Source organism: Polyodon spathula, chromosome 8, assembly GCF_017654505.1.
Source record: "Polyodon spathula isolate WHYD16114869_AA chromosome 8, ASM1765450v1, whole genome shotgun sequence".
Taxonomy (NCBI): domain Eukaryota; kingdom Metazoa; phylum Chordata; class Actinopteri; order Acipenseriformes; family Polyodontidae; genus Polyodon; species Polyodon spathula.
The window spans coordinates 35,368,692-35,391,081 of NC_054541.1; the positions used below are offsets into that span (position 1 = coordinate 35,368,692).

Sequence of the window (22,390 nt, forward strand, 5' to 3'; positions counted from 1 at the left end):
TTTTAAAAAAATATGTATTTAACAGTAAGTTTTTTATGGTGCTTCTTACAAAAAAGTAGTTTCTTTGCATTTATGGTAGAATAGTGTAAAGTTGCAAGCACTAGAGTAGAATGATATATAACAGAATATGTCGGTATGCTTTTCTGGCCCAGTTTGATTAAGTAAACACTAGGCCAGATTTACTAAGCTTTTGTCCCAGTGCAAACATTTCTCCACTTTTTGTCTAAGTAAAATCTTATGTTTTAGAAAAAAAGTGCAACAAAATTTGTACTGGAGAAAAAGCTTAGTGACTGTAGCTGTGTGTTTCAATGTTCTTAATCCCTATCACTCATCATAGTGCACAAATAAGTGTGAAAGAAACAGGAGCAAACAAGATGCTATTTCCTTAGAGATACCCCTGTACATTTCTTGTCATCCCAACCAGACACCGACCTTAAAATAGGTATTGAACCATTCTCAAAGGTATTGTATAATCTTTTTAGGCATAGGTTTAATATATTTATTTATTGGTTCAACATGTACATTTTAAGAATGAACACATTTTATGTAAAAATTGAGCGAATATGGAACAAATAGATTAGAAAATACACACTCTGCATATTTGCTCTGTTTTTGTATGATTGATTCCCAAAACAGCCAAAAAAGATTATTAAAATGTGTAGGAAATAGGAGGGTATGTAATGTGGAACATTTTTTAAATATTGTTATTACTTGTGCAAATTATGCAGCTATGATTGCAGGCTGTTGTTTTAAAATAGTTCAGAGAGAATTCTAAATTGTATTTTTAGATGGTTACTGCTGATTGCTGCTATCCTATTTTGATATTGTATACATTTTGACACTTCTCTGTGTACACGGGCTTAATGTTAATTTAAATATCACTCCTAATATCTGCCTCCAGGCAGCGTGTTAGTGTGATATCGCAACTTCACATACATAATGAGTATGGGACGTGTCATACCAAAATCTGCTGAACACATCTATAATGAGTCTGCATTAATATAAAACAGATGCATGCTGCAACAAGAAAAAACAAACAGGGAGATGCTGTGCTTTAGTAGGGAGGAGGAAGACCTTAAATAAGTACAGCAATGACCAAAAGGTTTGCATCACCCTATAGAATAAAACTAATTTTGCTTCATAAAGTCAAATGAAACCTGACAATAATGTTACGTTAATATATTGAATTACACACTGCTTTGTAGTTTTCCACATACTTAATGAAAAACTGATACTACTATTGTAGCTTCTGGTAGACTTTTGCGATATCATGTTGTAGTTTATTTTATTACCTAATGTTAAATAAAAGATCAAAATTATGTTTATATAGTGGGGTTTTTTTGTTTTGTTTTGTTTTTATAATTGTGTCTCAATCCTAAAATTCTAGGTACTTTTGGCCATAACTGTAATTTCAAGATTTTGGGAAACCCATTTATTGCTATTTTAAGCAAAATACCATGCCTTTTACTTCTACCCTTAATAAATTTTAGTGTTGGATTTCATTATATTACCAAATAAATCAAATTTAAAAATCTGTATGGATGGTGTTTGTGCTCCAGATATGGACAACTTCATACAGTAAAACACTATAACCTATCAGCAATTTTTGAAATCTGTTTGGCCAGCTCAATTGCCAGCATTAATAAAGCACCTTTTTTAAATGATTTATTTTTAATTTGTGCTTGGACAAATATCCGAATATTCGAATGAATATTTTTTGACATGTATTCGGATACAGAATTGTTATGTGGGATGTAATAAATGAGAACCAAAACGGTGAGTGTTTTTCCCCTTTGTTTTCCAACGCCATTTCCACTTTTAGTTGTATTTGACGTGTTTAGAGTTAAATTTCAGTTTTTGTTTGGTTTCGTTCAGCTACAATAAGGCACACATAAACCTCATGTCATTACTTTATCAACATCTATCTGTGGCCACTGTTTACTGTGAAGAAACAGCAATGGCAAGGAATTGGCAGAGTTGGCAGAGGTCGCGCTAGCCTTTAAAAATGTGCATTTGTAAAAATTATCTCAAAATCTGTGTTTTCAACCATAATATCTACATATTGCATCAACATAGTTATGTTATTTTCCAATGTAACTATTTCAGATTAACAGAGTTAACATTCAAAACAGTGCACAGTATAAATAATGCTAGTAGAAAAAGACATCAAGGCAAGTTAACCATGAAACATTTTCTTTTGAAAATCCCCCCGTTCACGACATAAAAATCAGTGTTGTAGAACATGTACCAATGTCTCTGCGGGTAGCTGTCAACATCATAACTATTTACAGTTTTGCTGTTTTAAAAGTTCTTAAATTTTTTCTTTTAGCACCTAAGTCAGAAAATGACTCTTGCTCTTTCCAAATCAAAGTCTTAATCATTCTCAGGAGAAATTGTCATGTTTTTGGTGATCATCACGTCAATGAGAGCGTTTGCTGGTCTGCACTCTGTTCTGACATTCACCTAAAACACAGTTCTGCTGGTACACAAGATACAGGTATCCTAATTGCAATTGCTGCAACTTTTGTGAAAGCAGGAAAGATGTCAGAATAGTTCTTAATAAAAACCCTGCAGGCCTCATCCATGGTCTTAAAACCATGATTTCTGAGCATGTGTTTTACTTGTTCAAATTCTTGGCCGAGTGTCAATAGGTAAGGTGCTCTCATACAGAGTCGCTCTAATACCAGGGACGTGTGCAGTGCTGTAATACTGAGACCTCTGCTGCTTTTTTAGGGTGCAGTGAAACCATTTTTACATGTTGCATTGCATAAAACTACTCAATAATATAAAAAAATATATATATTGGCTAGGGATGATGAAAAGTGGATCTGTTGTCTTTTACATCTGTGTTTTAGAAACGGAGTGCTGTTATGTTTTTGTGTTTTATTAAAATGTCCTGCGTGTATAACACAGAATTCTGCGTAAACATGCTCTCTGAAATGCAGTGTCAACTTTAGGTCCGATTTATTTCAGGAATAAACAAAACAACGTTCAACTGCTGTTTGGCATCCATTGTTTTGCAGTTAATTCACTGGAGTAAAGTAAAGCCTACACAACGTATTCTTAACTCCTGTGATATTTTCTACTTTGACGTGTTACTGTAATGGCTTGCTGTAAAACACAGGAACACACAAAGGTTTCAGGAGGGTTGGGAAATGACCACCACACAAGCAGGCCTACTAGTACGTAATGACGACAGACAGTTCCTGCAGGTGTTTTATGAAAAGTGGACCTTGCATTGTGAAAAATCTGGCTTTTTGCTTTATTATTTATATATTTCCTGTTTTACAATAAACTAAATATATAGATTTAGATTTTCTTTCTTTACATTGTTCACTACAGTAACTTTAAAGAGGGTCCTAACTACAAATGTTTTGAAAACCATTGGTCCACTCGAATGGAAAAATACTTTAAGAAATCTTGTCTGACATACTAGACACACTGCTCTTACATTTCCGTGATTTTTGTTCTAACAGATTTAAAGCTGTTCATAATGAGGATGTAATTCATCAGCCTTGGTGACATTGTAAAACACGAGAGAGAAACATGTAAATTACACCAAAACTGTTTATTCAGAGCAGTACTTGTAATAGTTGTATTTATATTGTTAATAATATCAGCATTAGTATTACTCTTGTATTTTAAGCTTAGGAACATGAAATATAAATTATCAGTAAGCAGAGATACACCTTTTGCAGTATCTTAAGAAGCCAACAGCTATGATTGTATAAATTCATAAAGTACAGGAGATTTACTGAAGTGCTTTTAAAATAGATAAAATGTATTCAACTGTTAGGCAAATATGTCTGTGCCTTTTTCAGTTATTTTTGTGATTATAAGTATTTCTGGCTATGTAGCATCCTCTTTGCCCAAGACTACTGGAGGGCTTGTTTTTTTGTTTTTTAATCTTAGCAGTAAAGCAAAAGCTTTAGTGTTTTGCCAACTTTGCCAGGGTACAATAAAAGTTTTTTTTTTTTTTTTTTTTTTTTTTTTTTTTTAATTTAAATTCACTGGTCTTTTATATTTGCTGCCGGAATTTAGCCAAACAAGAACATTCCTTAAAAGTTTTTAAGCAAATTGTAAAGTTTTTGAGTAGAGGTGACTAAACTGGAGAAAATCAACTGAGAGTTTTGCTTTAAATGCTGGACTTGATCCAGACAGAATAATTCTGGAGCTGTGCAATCCAGGTGCTGTATCACTGTTTCCAAAGTTCACCCATGGTCAATATTGTCCTGTGGAGGACACTTTATTAACCTGAGGGGACAGCATTTGCAATTCAACGACACAAGGCCATCCACGGCGTGAAGATCGTATTTCTCCAGGTTTTTGGAGGAGTTATTGTTAAAGGATGGCAATATACAGTATGTTTAGTTATAAATGTTATACGTATGTGTGGCAGGGCAGAGGAAAAGCCCTCCACACAGAGGGGGCCGGGCAAAGCCCTGCATATAAATGTGTATTTTTGTATTTGTTTATTATTATTATGATTTATCTATTGTTAATATGACAGCGAAAAGCAGTGTTTTGTATTATTGTTTGGCAGGGCAAGCGAGGTTCTGTCCGCCATTATTTGTTATTGTTTTATCTTTAGAATACCTCATGGGAATGCATGACTGTCAGCTAGAAATTGTTGAATTAGCTGGCAGTCACGCATAATTATTAAAGCCATGCAGACTGTGGCCGAGGGGTAATAAGATAATTAATAATTAGCTAACCCCTCGGCCATAATATAAAAGACCTGCAGTTTGGCTGCAGAGGATGGGTGTTCGAAGAGGAGGAACATGTGTGCGAGAGCGAGGGGGGAAAAAAAATCAAAAACGATAATAAAAGTAATCAGTTACTAGCATGGTAGTTGTTTGGATTTTGTGTTCAAGATTTGGTTTTGTTTCAACCTTTTATTTTGCTCAGTGAGCAGTGTTTTTGTTTAAATAGTGTATTTAGTTTTGTTATATACACGTAGCGGCGCGATTCTTAACCCAGCTTACCTGTTTGTGCTGCAGTTATTTCCTGGCCTGACGTCACCGCACTGGCTATCCTGTCACTATATAAATCTTGTTTTGAAGTTTGCATCACTCGTTGTTTGAATTTCCTTTTTCCCTTAGTACTGTGCCTTCAACGAACAAATTCATTTTTTATTTTTTATAAACGCTTCAGAAAGTAAAGCATTATGACAGGAAGGCTTATTGCAGAAATGTATTTTTGCTACTATATCGGCATGAACATGAAGAATACAACAATATATTTCTTGAAATACAGTGTTCTATTACCTTGGTAACAACTTAATAGAAGGCATTCATATATTTGCATTTGCTTTGCAGGTCAGACACAGAAGAAGATTGCTGTAGTACAGCCAGAAAAACAGTAAGTTTGTTGTTTAATTTGATCTTTCCATTTTCTGCCTACTTAATAAAAAAGCACACCATAAAAAAAAAAAAAAACTGTTCCCTGAGAAACCACACTTGCAAAAAAGCAATGAAATAATGGTACTCCATTTTGCTGAAGCAGTCTATTCACAGTGCAGCATATACAAATAAACATGAAGTGTCAGGTATATGTCAGGTACATGAAGCACTATAGGTGGAAGAACACTGACTGGTCAGTGCTATACAGAATGTTAGTGGCGTTGTAAAGCCCTTGCTCTGCAGTGTATGCAAATGTATGTAGTTCTGTGACATGTCAGCCCTGCGGTGGCCCAAATCACAGAAACCTCCAACACACCATTCCACTCTGGAGATACATGGCCCTCCCACTCTTACAACCATTTTCAATATTTTATCCACAAACTGTGCCAGACAAAAAGAGTAATCCCTTCAATAGATAACAAAGCTTCAGGAAATAAAAGTTAAGTCCTGAGTGTACATTTGGGGTTAAATTAGACAGCTATCTGAAACTCAAATATTTTGCTTCCAACAGATTGCTCACCTCTGTGCCTGTGGAGAATGTACCTCATAATATATGTCCCAATGCTCCACTGGATACTGGTAAGTTTAACTATATACTAAAAGGGTGCAATTATTAATATATAAAATATGGACAAACATAACGTTTTCAGTGACAAAAAATTCTCACTGAAGTAACAAGGACTTACAACAGTACAGTCCTCAAACTGCTAGGCAATTAAGCCGCATGTAAAAAAAAAGACTAGGTTACATTTGTCAGAATTCATATAAGATTTCCATGGACTGCTTGGTGTTCAAAACCTGTACTGTAGGTGATAAATGATAGCTATTTAGATAAAAAAAAAATAATAATGAAACAGGTTTATTGTGTGACTCATGAACAACACAATGTTTAGTATTACACATGCACTTGCAGGGAAGTAATGATTATTTGTCTGTACAATGTGGGTGGGGAAAGATGTTTATGTGTCAGAGAATTCTATTTTATTTTTTAAAGAACTCTCAGGAAATGTCACTCATATTTAGCAATATACTGTTTTGCTGTTACAACGAATTTCTCCTTGTTGCAGTTGTCTTACTACAAACAAACCCTTCATCCTTAATGCTAAGACACGCCATATTTTTGTTCTTCTTTAATGTTGTCAGCAATATATCATTTATTTTCCCAGGTGCCACTAATGGGAAGTACTGCTGCTCCCAAATCTTTGTCAACCATCGATGTTTCTCAGGTCCCTATTTAAACAAAGGGAGGATAGCAGAACTGCCTCAGTCAGTAGGCCCTGGCAAATGTACTCTTGTCCTCAAAGAGGTAAGCATTGGGATGACTATATGCAGTTAGAATTTAAGGAATTACCTGAAATTAATTTGAAGTAAAGGGTGTCTTAATGGAATCTTTTAAGTTATACTTATTTGTCTTCAGTGCATGTAAAATGTGTTTTGTAATATATGAATTACGTTATGCTCTGTGAATTTTATTTTATGTTGTAAACAATAAGTACCGCACCCATTAGGCCACGTTTATACATGCATTTTCCAATTTTTTATTTTTTTTATTTTTTTAATTATTAAGACTGGTTCATACCTCAGACTCTGACATAATTTCTGGTCGGAGTCAAGGGTCTCTGACCCTGTGCGAGAGATCTGAATTACGTCATCCACACTCTTGCTATTTGCATCTTTTTGGAAAGTTGTACAGCTTTTTCTCATACGTCTGCGACCTGAAATCGCATGTGGTTGGAAGATGTTGAAAAATGTCAACATTTGCTGCATGGTCGTACGCTGGTAACCATCATAGGTAACCATCATTTATATAACCCCTCACTGAGAGAATATAGAGATTCCCAAATAATAGAAACAGCATTGGTGTGTAGTATTCAGTAAAAGTAGAAAAGGGCTGGAGAGAATGTAAAGCCTGTGGCCACCCTTTGCTGGGAATTGCCAGTTGCTATGTGCAGTGTGATCATCTAACCTTTCACCTGTCATTCTAAAATACTTCAAATATCTCTCACTGTCACATACCCGCATCTCTGTAATTAATGCATACAGTTCTCCCTTTTGGATTCTCTGTTGGTTGAGAAGACGGATGTACAAACAACGTCGCTTTTGATTTTTTAAAACCTCTTTTATAAGAGATACAAATTCTGCACATCTGCTAAAATGTACATTTTTCCAATTACGCAAATGCAGTCTGTATTTAAAGTATGAACGACAGCTGTGCGGTCAAAAAGACTGCGACACGATGCGTCCTTCGTACAGCAAATAGTGAAGCTGCGCAGCATTTATAGTTGTCTGCGCCTGACCTATGGCATTCATCTGCAACAGAGGTATGAACCAGCCCTTAGTCTTACAAAACTGGTAACAAACAATTCTTTCACACCTCTGAGACATAAAATTGACCTTCTGAGTAGCATTTAGGTGGTCTTACATTTACAGTCGTTATTTTCTTTTCACAAATAAATATGGTGAACATTTGTTGTACATTTTGGTGTAAAGACCTTGATAAAAACTGTCAGATTGTTACTGTGTTCTGGTAACCATATGTTTTATATTTTCTGTACGTTTTAAATATCACACTTTGGCTTCTTTTACATGGAGTCTGCTCCACATTACACTGTAGATGTTTTGTCTCGGCAGTCTGTGCAAATAGAATTCTGGACCCCTGTTGATCTGAGTGATTGGAGGTTGAAACACATCCAACACTGGGGAATATGCCATGTCTCAAAAACAGTGAATACCTCCAAACAGTTGTTGGGCTTCAGACAGCTAATGTTAGAAAAACTAGCAATTTTACAATCACAACTGTGATTTTTTTTTTTTTTTTTTTTTTTTTTTTAGTTCTTCTTGTTGAATTGAAAATTACCCATACAAATAACAAAGCATAAACATAATGTTTTATTTTTTATTTGTTTAATTCTTTGTATCACTGCTGCATAGCGCAAAGAGAGTTCATTCGTAACATTTTTTATAGTATTCAGAATGATGTACTTTGTTCTGTATAACTGTAAGTTCATTAGGTTTGATGTGTAGTTGCTGGAGTGAATCAGCCCAAGGCAAATACTTAAATTTAAACCACTTATATATAATCTGGCAATATTAAGATGCCCACTGTGTGTTCATTTTTTGCTATGGAATATCAGGGTCCCCAGAGCAATATTAGATTTTAAATGTATTATACACTCTAGAAAAGGATGGCTTGCATTTGCATAAGCATAACGCATATGAAAAAATGTCTTATATGTATACACACACACACACACACATATTTTTCTTTTTCATTGTGACATACTGCACCACAAATACATTCTGTTGTTAAGCATGCTGTTTTCATATAAAACAATAGGTTACCACAAAGTACCATCAAACAAGTTTGGGTTGCTATAGAATTATTGATATATTATTTATGGAAAACATAGTCATGGTCTGAACTAGATATGTTTCCTATCGTCACGCTCGCCCATAACATCAATACCATATGTCTTGTTTTTATGTTATATTCTTTATTATTCGTAGCCTCAGTTGTTTTGCTTAATTGGAAACTGTGTTGTGTTTCTGAAAGGATCCTCCTTATAATCACTTACATAATCAAACTTTCTATAAATAGCCCTATCGCCTACGCCTCCTTGTCGTTTCTTTGTTCGGTCCTTCACCTTCTAGCGTGCCTTGTCCATTGGGAAGGTGGCCCAGAGCGCCACTTGTCCTGCCCGCTGGCTACAGCTGCATCAATCAATAGTCATTACATCACAGCTCAGCCGGCACATGGGGCCGCTATAAGCTCTAATGGGCAATAAAGAATTGTTAATTTCAGATTTTTGGTGGATGTCTCCTTTCTGAAAGGTATGTTAAATTGCATCCACTTGTTCATTATCCTGAGCTGTCATGCAATGTCAACTTTTACATTTTGAATTGGGTTCACTTAATCTGTTTGTGTGTACCTATAGGTAAGCATCAGGACTACTGTGTGCAGTTAGAATTGAAGGAGTTGCTTGGGCTTTTTATTGCCCCAGACTGTATTCAGCATATGAATTACAGCAGACATTACATTATTTGTACTTGTACTATCTTTTCACATTGAAAGGGCTTGTTGGTAGAGACTGGTATACTATAATATCAGGTGCTTTGTCTTAGGGACTCATCTTATTATTTATTTCCCAGGTTCTTGGCATGTTGATCAATGCTGCATATAAACCAGGCCGTGTACTGAGAGAACTGCAGCTTGTAGAAGACCCACAAGGGAACTTTCAAGAAGAAACACTAAAAGCCAAGTGAGTTTTTACAACCTTTTAAACTTAAAGCTGAATAGCTAAATGTACTAGTGGTACTAATTGTAACTAAACGGCTTATGTGACTAGTGGGCCCATCTGTGTATCGCTAAATACAGGTTACTACAGTTTGGTTACCCACATTTTCCAGAATGGAGTAGAAAGATCTCTATTTAGTACCTAATGCAGTATGCAACAACCAGTCTGGAAACAAAATTCTGTCATCTGATGCCTTTATTCTAATGATCTGAACACCAGCAGACCTACTGTATATATGGAATAAATATTATAGGCTTTCCTGTAGAAAAATAACTCCTTTGAGCTGTGTGAGAGCAAGTGATACGACATGTCCTTCTAAGAGATTATTTTTTCTCACCTACTGAAAATGTCAGAGCATCAGATTTTTCTTATTTGTATCAGTTTACTGTTCTGCGTGGACTGCACTGGATGCACTACAGCAGGGTAACAAGTGAATATTACAAACTGTAAAGCGACTTTACTTACAGTCTTCTGATAATTAGATTAAAACCATGAATCTGTATTATCGTTAAAAAAGCAACACTGTATTGTGGGAAGCTGTAGTACCGTCCATGTACAACTGTAGTGTGCTACATTATATTAATTATGCAATATTATAATCATCTGACTTTTTAGCAAACTAAACTTTGTAGTATTTCATCAATTAATGTTTTATCCACCTTAAATGTATTTGTCTAAAGATCTGAGTTTTTTGTTTTGAAACATTGCAATCTGTAAACACCATGAATTTATACAGTGCATGTACTATGAAAGGTTTTTCTTTGTTTGATGGCCAATTAGGCAGACTGCAGTTGCATAGCAGTGGTTTAGCATTATCTGAAATCTTCTTTTAAACCCAGCTAAAGAAAGGTGAATGATACCAGTTTGCTAAAAAGTCAGATGATTTTAATAGCATGTTTGCACGCATTTATTTGTATAATTGTTTCTTACCACAACATGTAAATCTACACAGTTGGTCAACTATGTGAATATCAATTGTTAGTCTGTTCTTTAAAATCGACAAACCATAAATCCATTGTTTTGGAGAGTTAAGCCTTTGAATACAGCCCAATACTTTCTGTCCTACGATGTGGCACAGTGAGTGAATGCACTTTTGTTTTGGCACAAGGAGATGCATTGCTGTTGTTTTGTTTTTTTCTGGAACTGTTCCAATGGGATGCTTAAGACATTGCTCAAAAACCTGTTGATCAATACAGTAATCGATACGCCTGTTTTTAAATAAATCAGGTACAAAGGGAAAACATACAGATCAATTATCAAGATTGTGAGAACCTCCGACCAGGTGTCAGAATTCTGCAGGAAAGTTTGCCTCAAGCTTCAGTGCTGTCCTAATTTGTTTAGCCCTGCCTTGGTCACAGACAAGTGCCCAGAGAACTGCTCCATCCACACCAAAACCAAATACAGTAAGTATTAAAACAACGTTTTTTACATCTCGATTTGTGCCAGTTGGCTACATCATTTGATTAGAATGTTGCTCTAGTTTTAGTAATTATTTCCCAGTTTCAGTTTTTGTGTGTGTGTGTTTTTTGTTTTTTTTTAGTACGAGTTGAAGCCTACATTTAACCAGCATAGGGTATAAATTAATTGGGTCTAAGTTAATAACTGACTGGCTATCGGCAGAGGTTACAATCTATTTTTTTAACTAGATGCACAGTCTGTATAATGACTTGAGTTGCCTTAAGTCATATACCTTGTATAACATGTACTTTTTGTATAACGTGCACCTCTTATGCAGCACACACCCAGTCAAAACACAGTACTACATAGAATTGTATTTCCTGTTCATTCTGTCCACCTCATTTATAACAAGTAGATATTCTTCTAAAATGGTGTATGGTGTTTCTTAAATTACGGTATTTTACATTTAAGTTTACCAAACTTAGATCAGCTGATATAGAAAGACCTTCTTTTGAAGCTTAGACCAAGCTTCAAAAGAAACTTATCACTATTATAAGACATTTATTTTGAAAAATAAATAAGGTGTATAAATGGACATTGACAAGATGTTTTTGGTTTCTTTTCAATCACTCGATCATTCATCGTCGACCATGACACGCTTGAGTGACAATGGCTGAAGCATATGCACTTAATCACCTAATTAGTGAGGTTTATTGGACACTGGATATGGAGTGGTTTTAGCTGTTAAATTGCAAGCTTGAATAATAGCAATAAAGAAAATTACAGAAAAAAAAACAATATGCCACGTCTGTCAAGAGAGCAGCGCCTTCATACAATCAGCATGTTGGAGGCTGGACAAGGGCAGTGTACTGTGGCTTGCCATCTTGGGTGCTCACAGCCAGCAATTTCAAACCTGGCGAGACGGTATAACCAGACATACTCTGTCAATGACAGGCCACGAACTGGGAGACCAAGAGTCACAACACCTGCCCAAGATTGACAGATCATTTTGCAGCATCTTCATGATGTCAATTGTTAATCAGCACAATAAAAAGTCACTGCATCTGCTCTAAAACAGCGTTTGCCATTTTTCAATCACATCTAGTGAATTTTATATATAAGTGATACGGTTTTTTTTGATGCTATGTAATGTACTGCTTTGAGTTACAAATTACATAGAAAGCCATTAAAGTTTAGTGTAACAAAGATGATTTAAAAAGGAATAAAGCTGTAAAAAACATCTTTACTGTTGTAATGTCAGTGATCATTTTTTAAAGTTCTAGAATACAATTTAGTCATGTGTTACGAACCATAAATAAATATTTAGAAATAATCGTAAAGTTTTAACAGTAGCTTGGTTGCATGCACAAATAAGAATAAGGCTAACTTTTTTGCCATGTGTTCTGGTAGTACCTCTTTTCGGCAATTTCGGTTAACATGTTTGTTTTCTTTTAGGGGGAGAAATTATCTTTCAAAATTCAAACGGCCTAATAAATATTACTATATGAGAGGGTTTATTTAAATATTCCTGTCAGTGTTCAATTTGCACCGCTACTGATATCATTCACCTTTTTTTAAGAAGATTTCAGATTGTATTGAATTTAGTATTCTAAAAAAAAAGCGAGAGAAGCAAAATCAGCCTTCAGGAGTACATGTATATATTCATGGGGTTTCCAGCTTGCAATGTGAGTTTCAAAACTAAAACATACATATATTTAAGGTGGATAACACATTAATTGATTACATGTTCTATATATTGCCTAGATAGCATACCAGCATTAGATTAAAGAGAGCTGTGAACTATGCATGCATTTTTCACTAAGCATTTGTGACTGCATATCAATCTTTATTTTATATAGCGCCTTTCACAGTGGACCACCATCACAAAGCGCTTTACAAGATGGTGAGGAACAACACATAATACATTAAATATAATGAAATACAGGGCATAGTACATAAAATACAAACAGTAAAAAACAGTGCATATACATTAAATACAGGCAAATTACATTAAATACAAGGCTAGATTTTGAATTCTATAGTCTTCATCATCATAATAATAATACTAATAATAAGACCCAGATTTGTCTATTTGAAGAAATTCAAAAAAACCAAATTCAAAAAATCCAAAAGTGGAACATGTATTGCATCTTAGCTTAGTGTTAAGGGACTGAAAAATATCAACCTTAAAGCAATTAGCAATCTTATCACCAAACCTATAAAATAAAACTATAGGGAAAAAAAAAAAACTGGCCAAAGGGCTATTCCAAAAGGCTGCATTTTGTTTTAGCTATGTGGTGTTTTTGTAGCAGCTGCAGTATTTTTTTAAAGCACCGTCATTTTAGGAGTCACCTGTCAACCATTATACTGTATATAAATGGTATCTCATGAATAGAAAAACATGCTGAATGAAGAGGTCTGTTAAACCTCAAGCTCCCAACCTGTGCTCATTTAGTCTTATTTGGTCAAAGAAGCTTGCCAGTGCTGCTATCGGCAGATCTCAGTTAATAAAGAATTGCTAGTGGAAAGATGTGCAAGGTTACATACAAACGAGACCTTCACTGCTGAAGGTGATTGACCTGCCCTGTGGTGGCCATGCATTTCCGATCGTGTGAGGAAAGTACATGGTACGTGCGTGCTATGTCATATTCTCATGACAATGGAAAAAGAATTTGGAGTTCTAAATTGCAAGTAAACCGAGCTAATGTCAACCCTGATACAGCCATCATTTACCATGCTTAACCATGTCCAACTCAATTAAATATTCTTTGTCAGGCCACATAGTTTTTAGGCCTTACATTACGCCTTCGTGGAATGCAGTAGATTAACATGTCATTCATTTTCACACTATTATTAGCTTATTACTATGGGAAGAAGAAAAAGGTCATCAAACCAACAATTGGTGACAGCTGCGTAGAGAGTAGCCTATCAAAGCCTGCCAGGCGTAGAAAGAAGCGCAAATCCATCTTTGTCCAGAAGAAAAGACGATCCTCGGCAGTAGACTACACGCCAGCTGCATCCCCACAGGTAAAGCACAGAACTGTTGCTGTACAATTTGAATACAATATGTAGTGTTATTGCTGTTAATTCTTAGATGTAAGTTACCAATTTTCAGTATCTTTACTAGTTTCACCACTTACTATGAACAGTAGACAGTATGGCCATCAGTCAAGCCTTTTACTGGCCACATCAATTACTTTATTACAGGTGACATTTACTCTGTTGATCTTTGAATCTTTAGTAATATAAAATCTTAGCTGTCAGATTATATTTACTTAGATTGTTTGCATGGAAATCAAAGGGTTAACTCCTTAATTTGAACAAGTACTGACTCTGTTATCCCGCAGTCCAGTTAGTGCATCAATCAGCACTTTTCTACTGCAGCTACTGCACTCTCATTAATAAGGATTTATTGAACCTAATACATTCAGTTCAGTCAATGAGTAATTATGAAATGAGTAACTAAATCCAATCTGACTCTCTAGTTCAGCTAACTACAGCAAGAGAAACATTTGAGATGTGTAAAGTAACAGATCAGCAGAAAGTGAGTGTGTGTGTGGAGAAGGTGTGGGGGGGTGTTGTAGGTAGAAGTGAAAAATGAGGTAAAACTGCAAAAAAAATAAAGGATGGCATATTAAAAAGACAATGAAGAGGTGGAGGGGACATTTTTTTTTAGAGAGAGAGAGTGAGGTTAGGGCAGGCAAAAACAGCACAGCTGCAAGACAGCGTTGATAAAATAACACATTAGAAAACGGGTGTAAAGTGTGAGAAGAATGTAAAACAGCCCACATTAGAGAACAGTAGAAAGAAAACTGGATTTGCAGAGATGCTTTTGTTATAAATAGAGAAAACTAGCTCACAGCAAGGCCTGTGGACAAGTCAAGTAGAGAGAATTTCAGCTACTGCTTTCGTCATTGTAACTACAAACTAAAATAAATAAAGATTCACGCCCCTTGGGATAGAAACTAACAAAAAAACAACTAAAGACAAAACAGAAGAATCCCAAATCGTGCTTAAAGGTTCCATGCTTAGTTACCAGTAGCCATCACACTGTGGCCTTGTTTCATAGGAGATTAGGGATTTGCCAGGTAGAGGGTGGACCACGAGAGGTTTCCGGTTAGGTACCCTGTATATACAACTGTCTGCCTGTTGAGTCGGTTGAGCAGGATTTTCTTTTCTTGCTGTTACAGGACAGCGAGGAGGACGAGGATCAGGATGGGCCTGAAGATGACACGGGGAGCGAGGAGACGAGCTCAGAGCAGCGGGAAGACCAGACTGACACGTCCTCAGTGGAAGTCCTGACCACAAGACCCAGAAGAGCAGCAGCTCTAAGAAGGAACACAGACACTGTGAGACCCACAAGCATTGAGAGGCCCCGGCGTAAGAGGACCACCCAGTCACTATCCTACACTGAGGATATAAAATACCACCCTGCTAAGCGCTCTGCTGCAAAGGTAAATACACAAAGCACTGATAAACCAGTAGTGTGGGGAGTGTAAATATCTGTTGGAGAACTCATACTTGTTGTTACTTTTGGATTCAACAGTTCATTTCTGTCCTGTATGTTGTCAGAAAAGGCATCTTGGGGAGGTGGGGGGGGGGGTTAATGACTGGTTAATGTGTTTTTGTTTTTTAGTTGTATGCCAGTTTATTAGAAAAAAAAGTATTATGGTACTTCTCTTTGGGCCTCTGTTACATTTTAGTTTTATTTTCCTCTGTTGCACAGAAATGATGCTAACGCTAATGCTGATAGCTAATGCTGATAGCATCTGGTAATTTAAGTGTTGGTTTTACAGGTTGAAAACCGTGAAGATGAAGACAAGCTGGTTCTGATCAGCAACCCACTGGAGTGGACTGTAGCTGATGTTGTCAGGTTTATTAAGTCTACAGATTGTGCACCCCTCACCAAAATATTTCAAGAACAGGTACTAACAAAAGCTACCATGTACTGTATAGTCTTATTAGCATGTTTGGACACAAAAAAAGCAGTTTATAATTGTAACCAGGGACCAATTCTACAGACCTCTTCTACAGAAAATCAATATAAAGAAAAGAAAATGCCATTTAGGCCAGCTGAGTTGATTTCTGCACAGCTGTTTAGTTCTGTGTTAAAAATATTGTTTATGAAACAGGTAGAACAAGTACCACTAAGATACATTTGCTAGATAACACCCTGCATGGTGTTAAAAAGTATTTGTGAAAATTTCACTGGCTGCTTAATTGAGTTTCCAAAAACATTACTTTGCTATGCTTAACATGGTGTACAATTCATTTAAAAAACATTCTTGACATCCAAAAGAATCTGAATGCCATATGCGTAATTCACAAAGCACCCACTACAAGCACAGCTCTCTGTATATATATATATATATACACACAAGCAGGCAAGTTTGATGTTATTGGCAAATAACCTTTTATAGAAGTAGCTGCTACACTTTTGTTGTTCAAAATAGAAGGGGGGAAAAAAAGCAATAACTTGCTTATTGTTCGTGTTGGGAGCTTCATTTTCTTCTCAGGAAACAGTCAAGAACTGCAATAAATTGCTTGACTCCTGCTGCTCTGCCAAGAAATGTGGTGAGAATTGCAGTAAATTGCTTATCTTTATGAAGCGTGCTGCTTTGTTATTTTATTTGTGGCATTTACTGGATTACTTACTCACAGATTGTTCCTTTTTATGTAATACAAATAAATGCAATATGTGTTCATGTAGAATGAATTGGTACTTTAGTTTGCTTTTGAGAATAGGCTCTTTCCAAGATCTGTCTGTAATGTAGCCATTTGTCATTTCTGGTCTTGTATGAAGTCATTAGTTGTAATTGGAGTTGTAGCACTTGCTCGCATTTAACCAATATAGTTTTTGGTTGGTTTCACAGACTCCAGTTAGCACTAATCCTGGACAACCTAATGTTACTTTAAGTAAAGTAGTTGAAGATTAGTGCTTATCATCCTTTTAACAAAGGTGTCCCAGGATGTTGTATATAGAGCACACGTAAGTCAATACAGCTACAATACATTACATGCAAAAGATGCATCCGTATTTTAAAATCTGTTAAACTAGATAAAGCCCCCTACATTTGCTATTGAAACATTTCAAGGGTGTATCTAATCTCCAAGGTGGCTCTTACAAGATAGAAGTAGCACAGACCCACCAAATCACAGTGATAATTCAACAGTTTCTAAAAATATATTCTATCCTCACGTTTCCACCAGTGTTTTGTGTCATGTGACATTATTGCCTCACATTTCTGTGTTGTAACAGAATAACTTTCTTCATATGCTTCCGTTTTGGTTTCATCTAATTCCTATTTGTTTTTCTTTCTAGGATATCGATGGCCAGGCATTACTCCTTCTGACACTTCCAACAGTCCAAGAATGCATGGAACTTAAACTAGGACCAGCCATCAAGCTATGTCACCAGATTGAAAGAGTGAAAGTTGCATTCTATGCACAATACGCTAACTGACTGTACCCTTGACCTTTGCTGGATAATAAGTATATCTTACGGCTTACAGTGACTATATGTAGGTACTGCGTTGAAGTTGCTGCTGGGTCTGTGAAAAATAAGACCACAGCTATAGTGGTCACATTCTGTTAGACATTTTATACTATGGAGTTCTGTCGACTGTCAGTTATGCAGAACAGTTAAATTGATGGGTACCAAGCATTATTGCTAAGGCTGTAAACTATTGTTTGTCCTTTTAATCCCATTTGAAATACAACTACAGGTGAACTACAGGGAAACTAATGAATGACTACATAGACTAGCAGAACATAGTTAGGCTGTGGTTTAGCTGCACTATCAGTTCATGTATGGTTTTTATTTGTAATGCAGTTGGAAATGGTGCAAAGTGAAGCAGCATAAAAAAAAGCCATACACCGTACAACACAGGACACCTCCACTCTCTTTGCATTTTGTTTTCAAAGTCATCTACTGTAGCTGTGAAGTTTATTAAGTTGCTGATTTTTGTGGATCTACGTTTTGGTCTTTTATTTAAAAAGTACAGTTTGGAATTCCCCCAAAATCCAAATACCACAGGTGTGTGTTACATTTGTTAATAATAATATCTTTTTTTACTTTGGTAGTGCTTGATTATTTTTTGTATGAAGTAAATGCTATCTGTGAAATACAAAGTTATTTAATATAACTTTTTTTAAAATAGTTGTATAGTCTGCAAATGTATGAAATTTTGTGTACGCTGACTGTCTTAATCGCACTATATTAAGGATTCAACTAGATTTGCTGGAAAGATTTAAACCGTTTCCAACATATAGTACAATTGGGCGTATGATCTAATTATTTTCATTCAATGAGTTAAAATTAGGCCTTTTAAAAACAATAACCACTCAATTTTTTAAAATTAAAATGTTACTGTAGATTTGTTGCATTTATATTTAAGGCTATGTCAAATAAACAGATATTGTTCATTACTCTTGGTACATTTTTGTATTTAAATTATTGAAAACCCTTTTAAAACAAAATGTATATTCATTTTAAGCAAAAAAAAATCTAAATATATGAATATAAAGGAGAGTGCACTTTCGTGGTTGCTATTTATTTTGAAGACAGCATTAGTTTTCTTGTAATTGTTTGTTGATTTATGTATTATAGTGTCACAAAAAAAAGATACAAAGAGGTGTTCTGGATGCTTTAACACATAATAAAAAAATAAAAAGATTTTAGTAGTATTTATAAACATTATGTAAAGTTATGAAGTGCTGTATTTTGAAGCAAAAAAAACTAAAAAAAAAACTAAGAGCAAGTTTTATGACTGCCAAGGCCTATTTAATTTATCAAAATAGACTTCAAGTTGCCCTTTTGAAATGTTAGTTCAAGTATGACAAATAGGTCTCTTTTTTTTTTTTAATTTGAGATTTTGTTGATTTTTTTTCTCAAGCAACATTCGTTAAGCTGACAAGAATTTGTGATTGAGCATTTTGAATAGTTTTGAATGCTTTTGTAGTTTTGTATACTGTAGCATTTATGTTTATCACATTTAAAATCGCACATTCCATATATATATATATATATATATATATATATATATATATATATATATATATATACACACATTACTTTCAGTATTTTCAGTATTTATACATTGTGTAATTTGTACATTGAACTTCTTTAACATATAACATAATAAAATGTATTCTTTAGATGGGAGGGGAAAACAAATCTTTAACAAGTACACATGCATGGCTTAATTGTTTGCCTCCATTCAGTTTGACCAAACCTTTAATGTTCAGCTTTGTATTATTGTATAAAAATGTTTTGTTTAAAAAAAAAAAAAAAGAAGAAAAAAGGAGATTTACATATGAACTGTGTTGTTGCTCTCTGATCATATTGTTCATATGGGTGACTGGAAATAAATGAATGACAGCAAAGTGTGACAGACCTTAGAAGAAAATAGGGACCATGTTTAATAGCTATACGTTTAATAGCTTGAATTAGAAGCTAAATTAAAGTTATTTGCTGTCACCCACAAATGTTATTCTGTCTTGCTTTACCTTTATCCTATGTTTTGTATTATATGTTTGGCTTAATACGTTATCTAGTGTTGAAAAATTGAATAATATTTAAGTTGTTTTCAAGGCACCCTTCTGTATATATGTTTTCATGTAAATAAATGAAAATCTATATTCAGAGTTATATTTTAAATGGTTGCTAAACTTAAATGATGCTCTTTGTACATGTTGGAAGCAAGGCATATTGAGAAAATAAAGAATATAAAATGAATAATTCGATTTTGTGTTATTACCGTTTTTACTATGTTGAATTCCATGATGAATTTTATAACATAGATGCATGCTCTAACATGATATTTAACCATTGGGGAATTGATATGTTAGATCTGTTTGAGCAGTTTAGTAAAATAACTTGTTTAGCAGTTGTACGGGATAGCAATATTAATTGTGGTCGTTTGAAAGGTCACCATATAAATACAGTGCAGGTGAGGCAGGGATGTCACTGCCAAGGATACAAAATAGAGTGCTTAATACCTTCTTCTAAAACTTTTCCATTAATGGTCTGTACCATAGTGTGTGGACTATCTATCTTAAAAAGGATATTGCTGCTTTATTCCTGGTTTAAAAGGCATGTCATATTCAATCTTGAGCAAAGAAGACTACTCAGCAATCTGATTCAAGCATTCATAATTCTAAAAGGTATTGACAATGTCGACCCAGGGGACTTTTTCGACCTGAAAAAAGAAACAAGGACCAGGGGTCAAAAATAGAGATTAGAGGGTTATTCAGAATAGAAAATAGGAGGCACCTTTTTATATCCTCTAACTGAATTTTTGGCTTGTTGATTTAAGACCCAGGAATCATTTTCTATTATTTTTGTGATTCAGAAAAATTTAATTAACTGCTAAATACGAGGGAACTGTACCCTCAAGACTTGCCAAACTTTAAAACAATGCCAAACAGTACCTTTCTAACAATGCCAGGATGTTTGTACAGTATGTTTCTATTAAATATGACTTTACAAGCTTCCACCAGTTAATGTTTCAAAAACTGCTCAGTTTTCCCAGAGAAAGTGGATTGTTGTTTCAAATGTTTTAATAGAAGTGTTATCCGCCTGGGAAGACAATTTGTATATAGGATATATTGCTAAAATAATAAATGAAAAAAAAAAGGCTGAAAAGAACTTTTATAAATAGAGACCATGATTAAGTTTTGTTACATTACCAGACACATGTTTTAAAAATACATATCTTTAATAAATATACCTGTACATTAAGGTATATATCAGCATTAATGTTTTTCTTTGAGTAAATAACAGCTTCATAATGAGTATAAAGCTGCCACTATTTCCAAAATAATACAATGCAATACATATTTCACCTTTGCTATTTTGTGATTATATAAGAAAATTAGCAAAATGTAACATAGGTTAAAATCATGAGACTTTTACAACATGCTGTAGGAACACATTTAATACATCACAGTATTTTGTATATATTTGCCTGTAACGAGTCTGATTCATTTGATACATCACTGGGCCCCTGACATTTCTATTTTAAGTCATTCAGAAAACTAGACATACATATACAACAATGTTAGTTCAACAGTTGCTAGGCAACCTTCATTTTTAAACTCCTGCTTTGCATAAGGGTTTAAAAACCTGTGTCTCTCTAAAGTGATGAAGTTACGATGTTAAGATATGGTGAAGCGCATGCTAAACAATTTGCTTCAATTAAGATGTAAATGAACTTGCCATGCTGCTGACGATTTACACGACCACTTTAGTTCTTAGTGTAATGCTAAATGCAGAAAGCTTACACTGTGAAGTGACTTTGCATCTGTGCACAGGCCTTAACATTTCCCATCAGTAATTGCACTGTAGAATTGTACTCGAGTATAAACCAGGAAGGTGTTAAACCTCATTAGTTGGATCTTAAGGGAATAACAAGAACCATTCTTCATACAGAGTGTACCTGTGGCTTCTGGAAGAGAAATGTCCTACCAGTTTATTAAAACACTAATACTTGCTAATGCTATGTTGATCTTTTCAATTACATTATCCGTTAGCTGTTATTGGGTTTTTACAATCAGGGTTGCATTGTTGTGAAATTTACAGTGAAACAGTATAGAAAAACAGTCATAAAACATAATTAGAACGTGCATGTTTAACTCTTACTGTACACATGAATGTTATCAAAGTAGTCTTGCTTTAAAAAAATCCAAACATTTTTCTACCTATTTATAAATGTTGTTACTTTATAGGTCTACATGTATCTCCTGTAAAATAATGACAGCAAACTATATCAAACGCCATTTTAAAAAAATAGATTTTTTTTCTTGTTTGTTGACATTTTTTGTTGCATCCCTAAGCAACCCTGGGAATGTCAGTAATGCCAATAAACTAGAAAACCAACTAGGTATTGATTTATGATATCGTAAAATGCACAAAGGGTGAATGAAGTGCTGTCAAATTGCATGCCCTACTTTAATGAGCAATTTGGTACTGTTATGCAATTTCACAGTTATTTTTTCACAGTTATTTTTAAAAGAATAAAGCCTGTAGCCTCAAAATGTCTGATACCAGATCTATTAGTCTTTCTTCACAAATATTTCTGGATGAAGATCTTCTTGTTTATTGATTTATATCAATACATACTGTTCATAAATCTGTATTATAATTATATTTTTTTAATTATTTATAACACATTTTCTGAAAGAACAAAAAAACAAACAAACAAACAAACAAACAATTGGCCAGGAAACTAATATGATTGCTATAAAGGCAACAGCAGTGGAATGCAGAATCTGTAATATAGAATTGTTGCTATT

At 34.7% G+C, this 22,390-nt stretch overlaps 1 protein-coding gene across 3 annotated transcripts in view; it reads left to right on the forward strand.

Annotated features, from left to right (window-relative positions):
• The window catches only part of LOC121319860 (scm-like with four MBT domains protein 2), a 72,042-nt gene extending 52,974 nt beyond the window's left edge, over nt 1-19,068 (forward strand). For 2 of the 3 annotated variants that reach the window (XM_041257755.1, XM_041257756.1), the window contains 9 exons: nt 5,319-5,361; nt 5,914-5,981; nt 6,569-6,708; nt 9,552-9,661; nt 10,925-11,100; nt 13,953-14,122; nt 15,286-15,549; nt 15,892-16,020; nt 17,418-19,068. In XM_041257755.1, coding sequence (XP_041113689.1) covers nt 5,319-5,361; nt 5,914-5,981; nt 6,569-6,708; nt 9,552-9,661; nt 10,925-11,100; nt 13,953-14,122; nt 15,286-15,549; nt 15,892-16,020; nt 17,418-17,558 — 1,241 coding nt within the window. In that variant the 3' untranslated portion in view covers nt 17,559-19,068. The remainder of the gene's footprint in view (nt 1-5,318; nt 5,362-5,913; nt 5,982-6,568; nt 6,709-9,551; nt 9,662-10,924; nt 11,101-13,952; nt 14,123-15,285; nt 15,550-15,891; nt 16,021-17,417) is intronic. The other variant, XM_041257757.1, reaches the window with a different exon arrangement.
• Nucleotides 19,069-22,390: the final 3,322 nt, after the last annotated feature.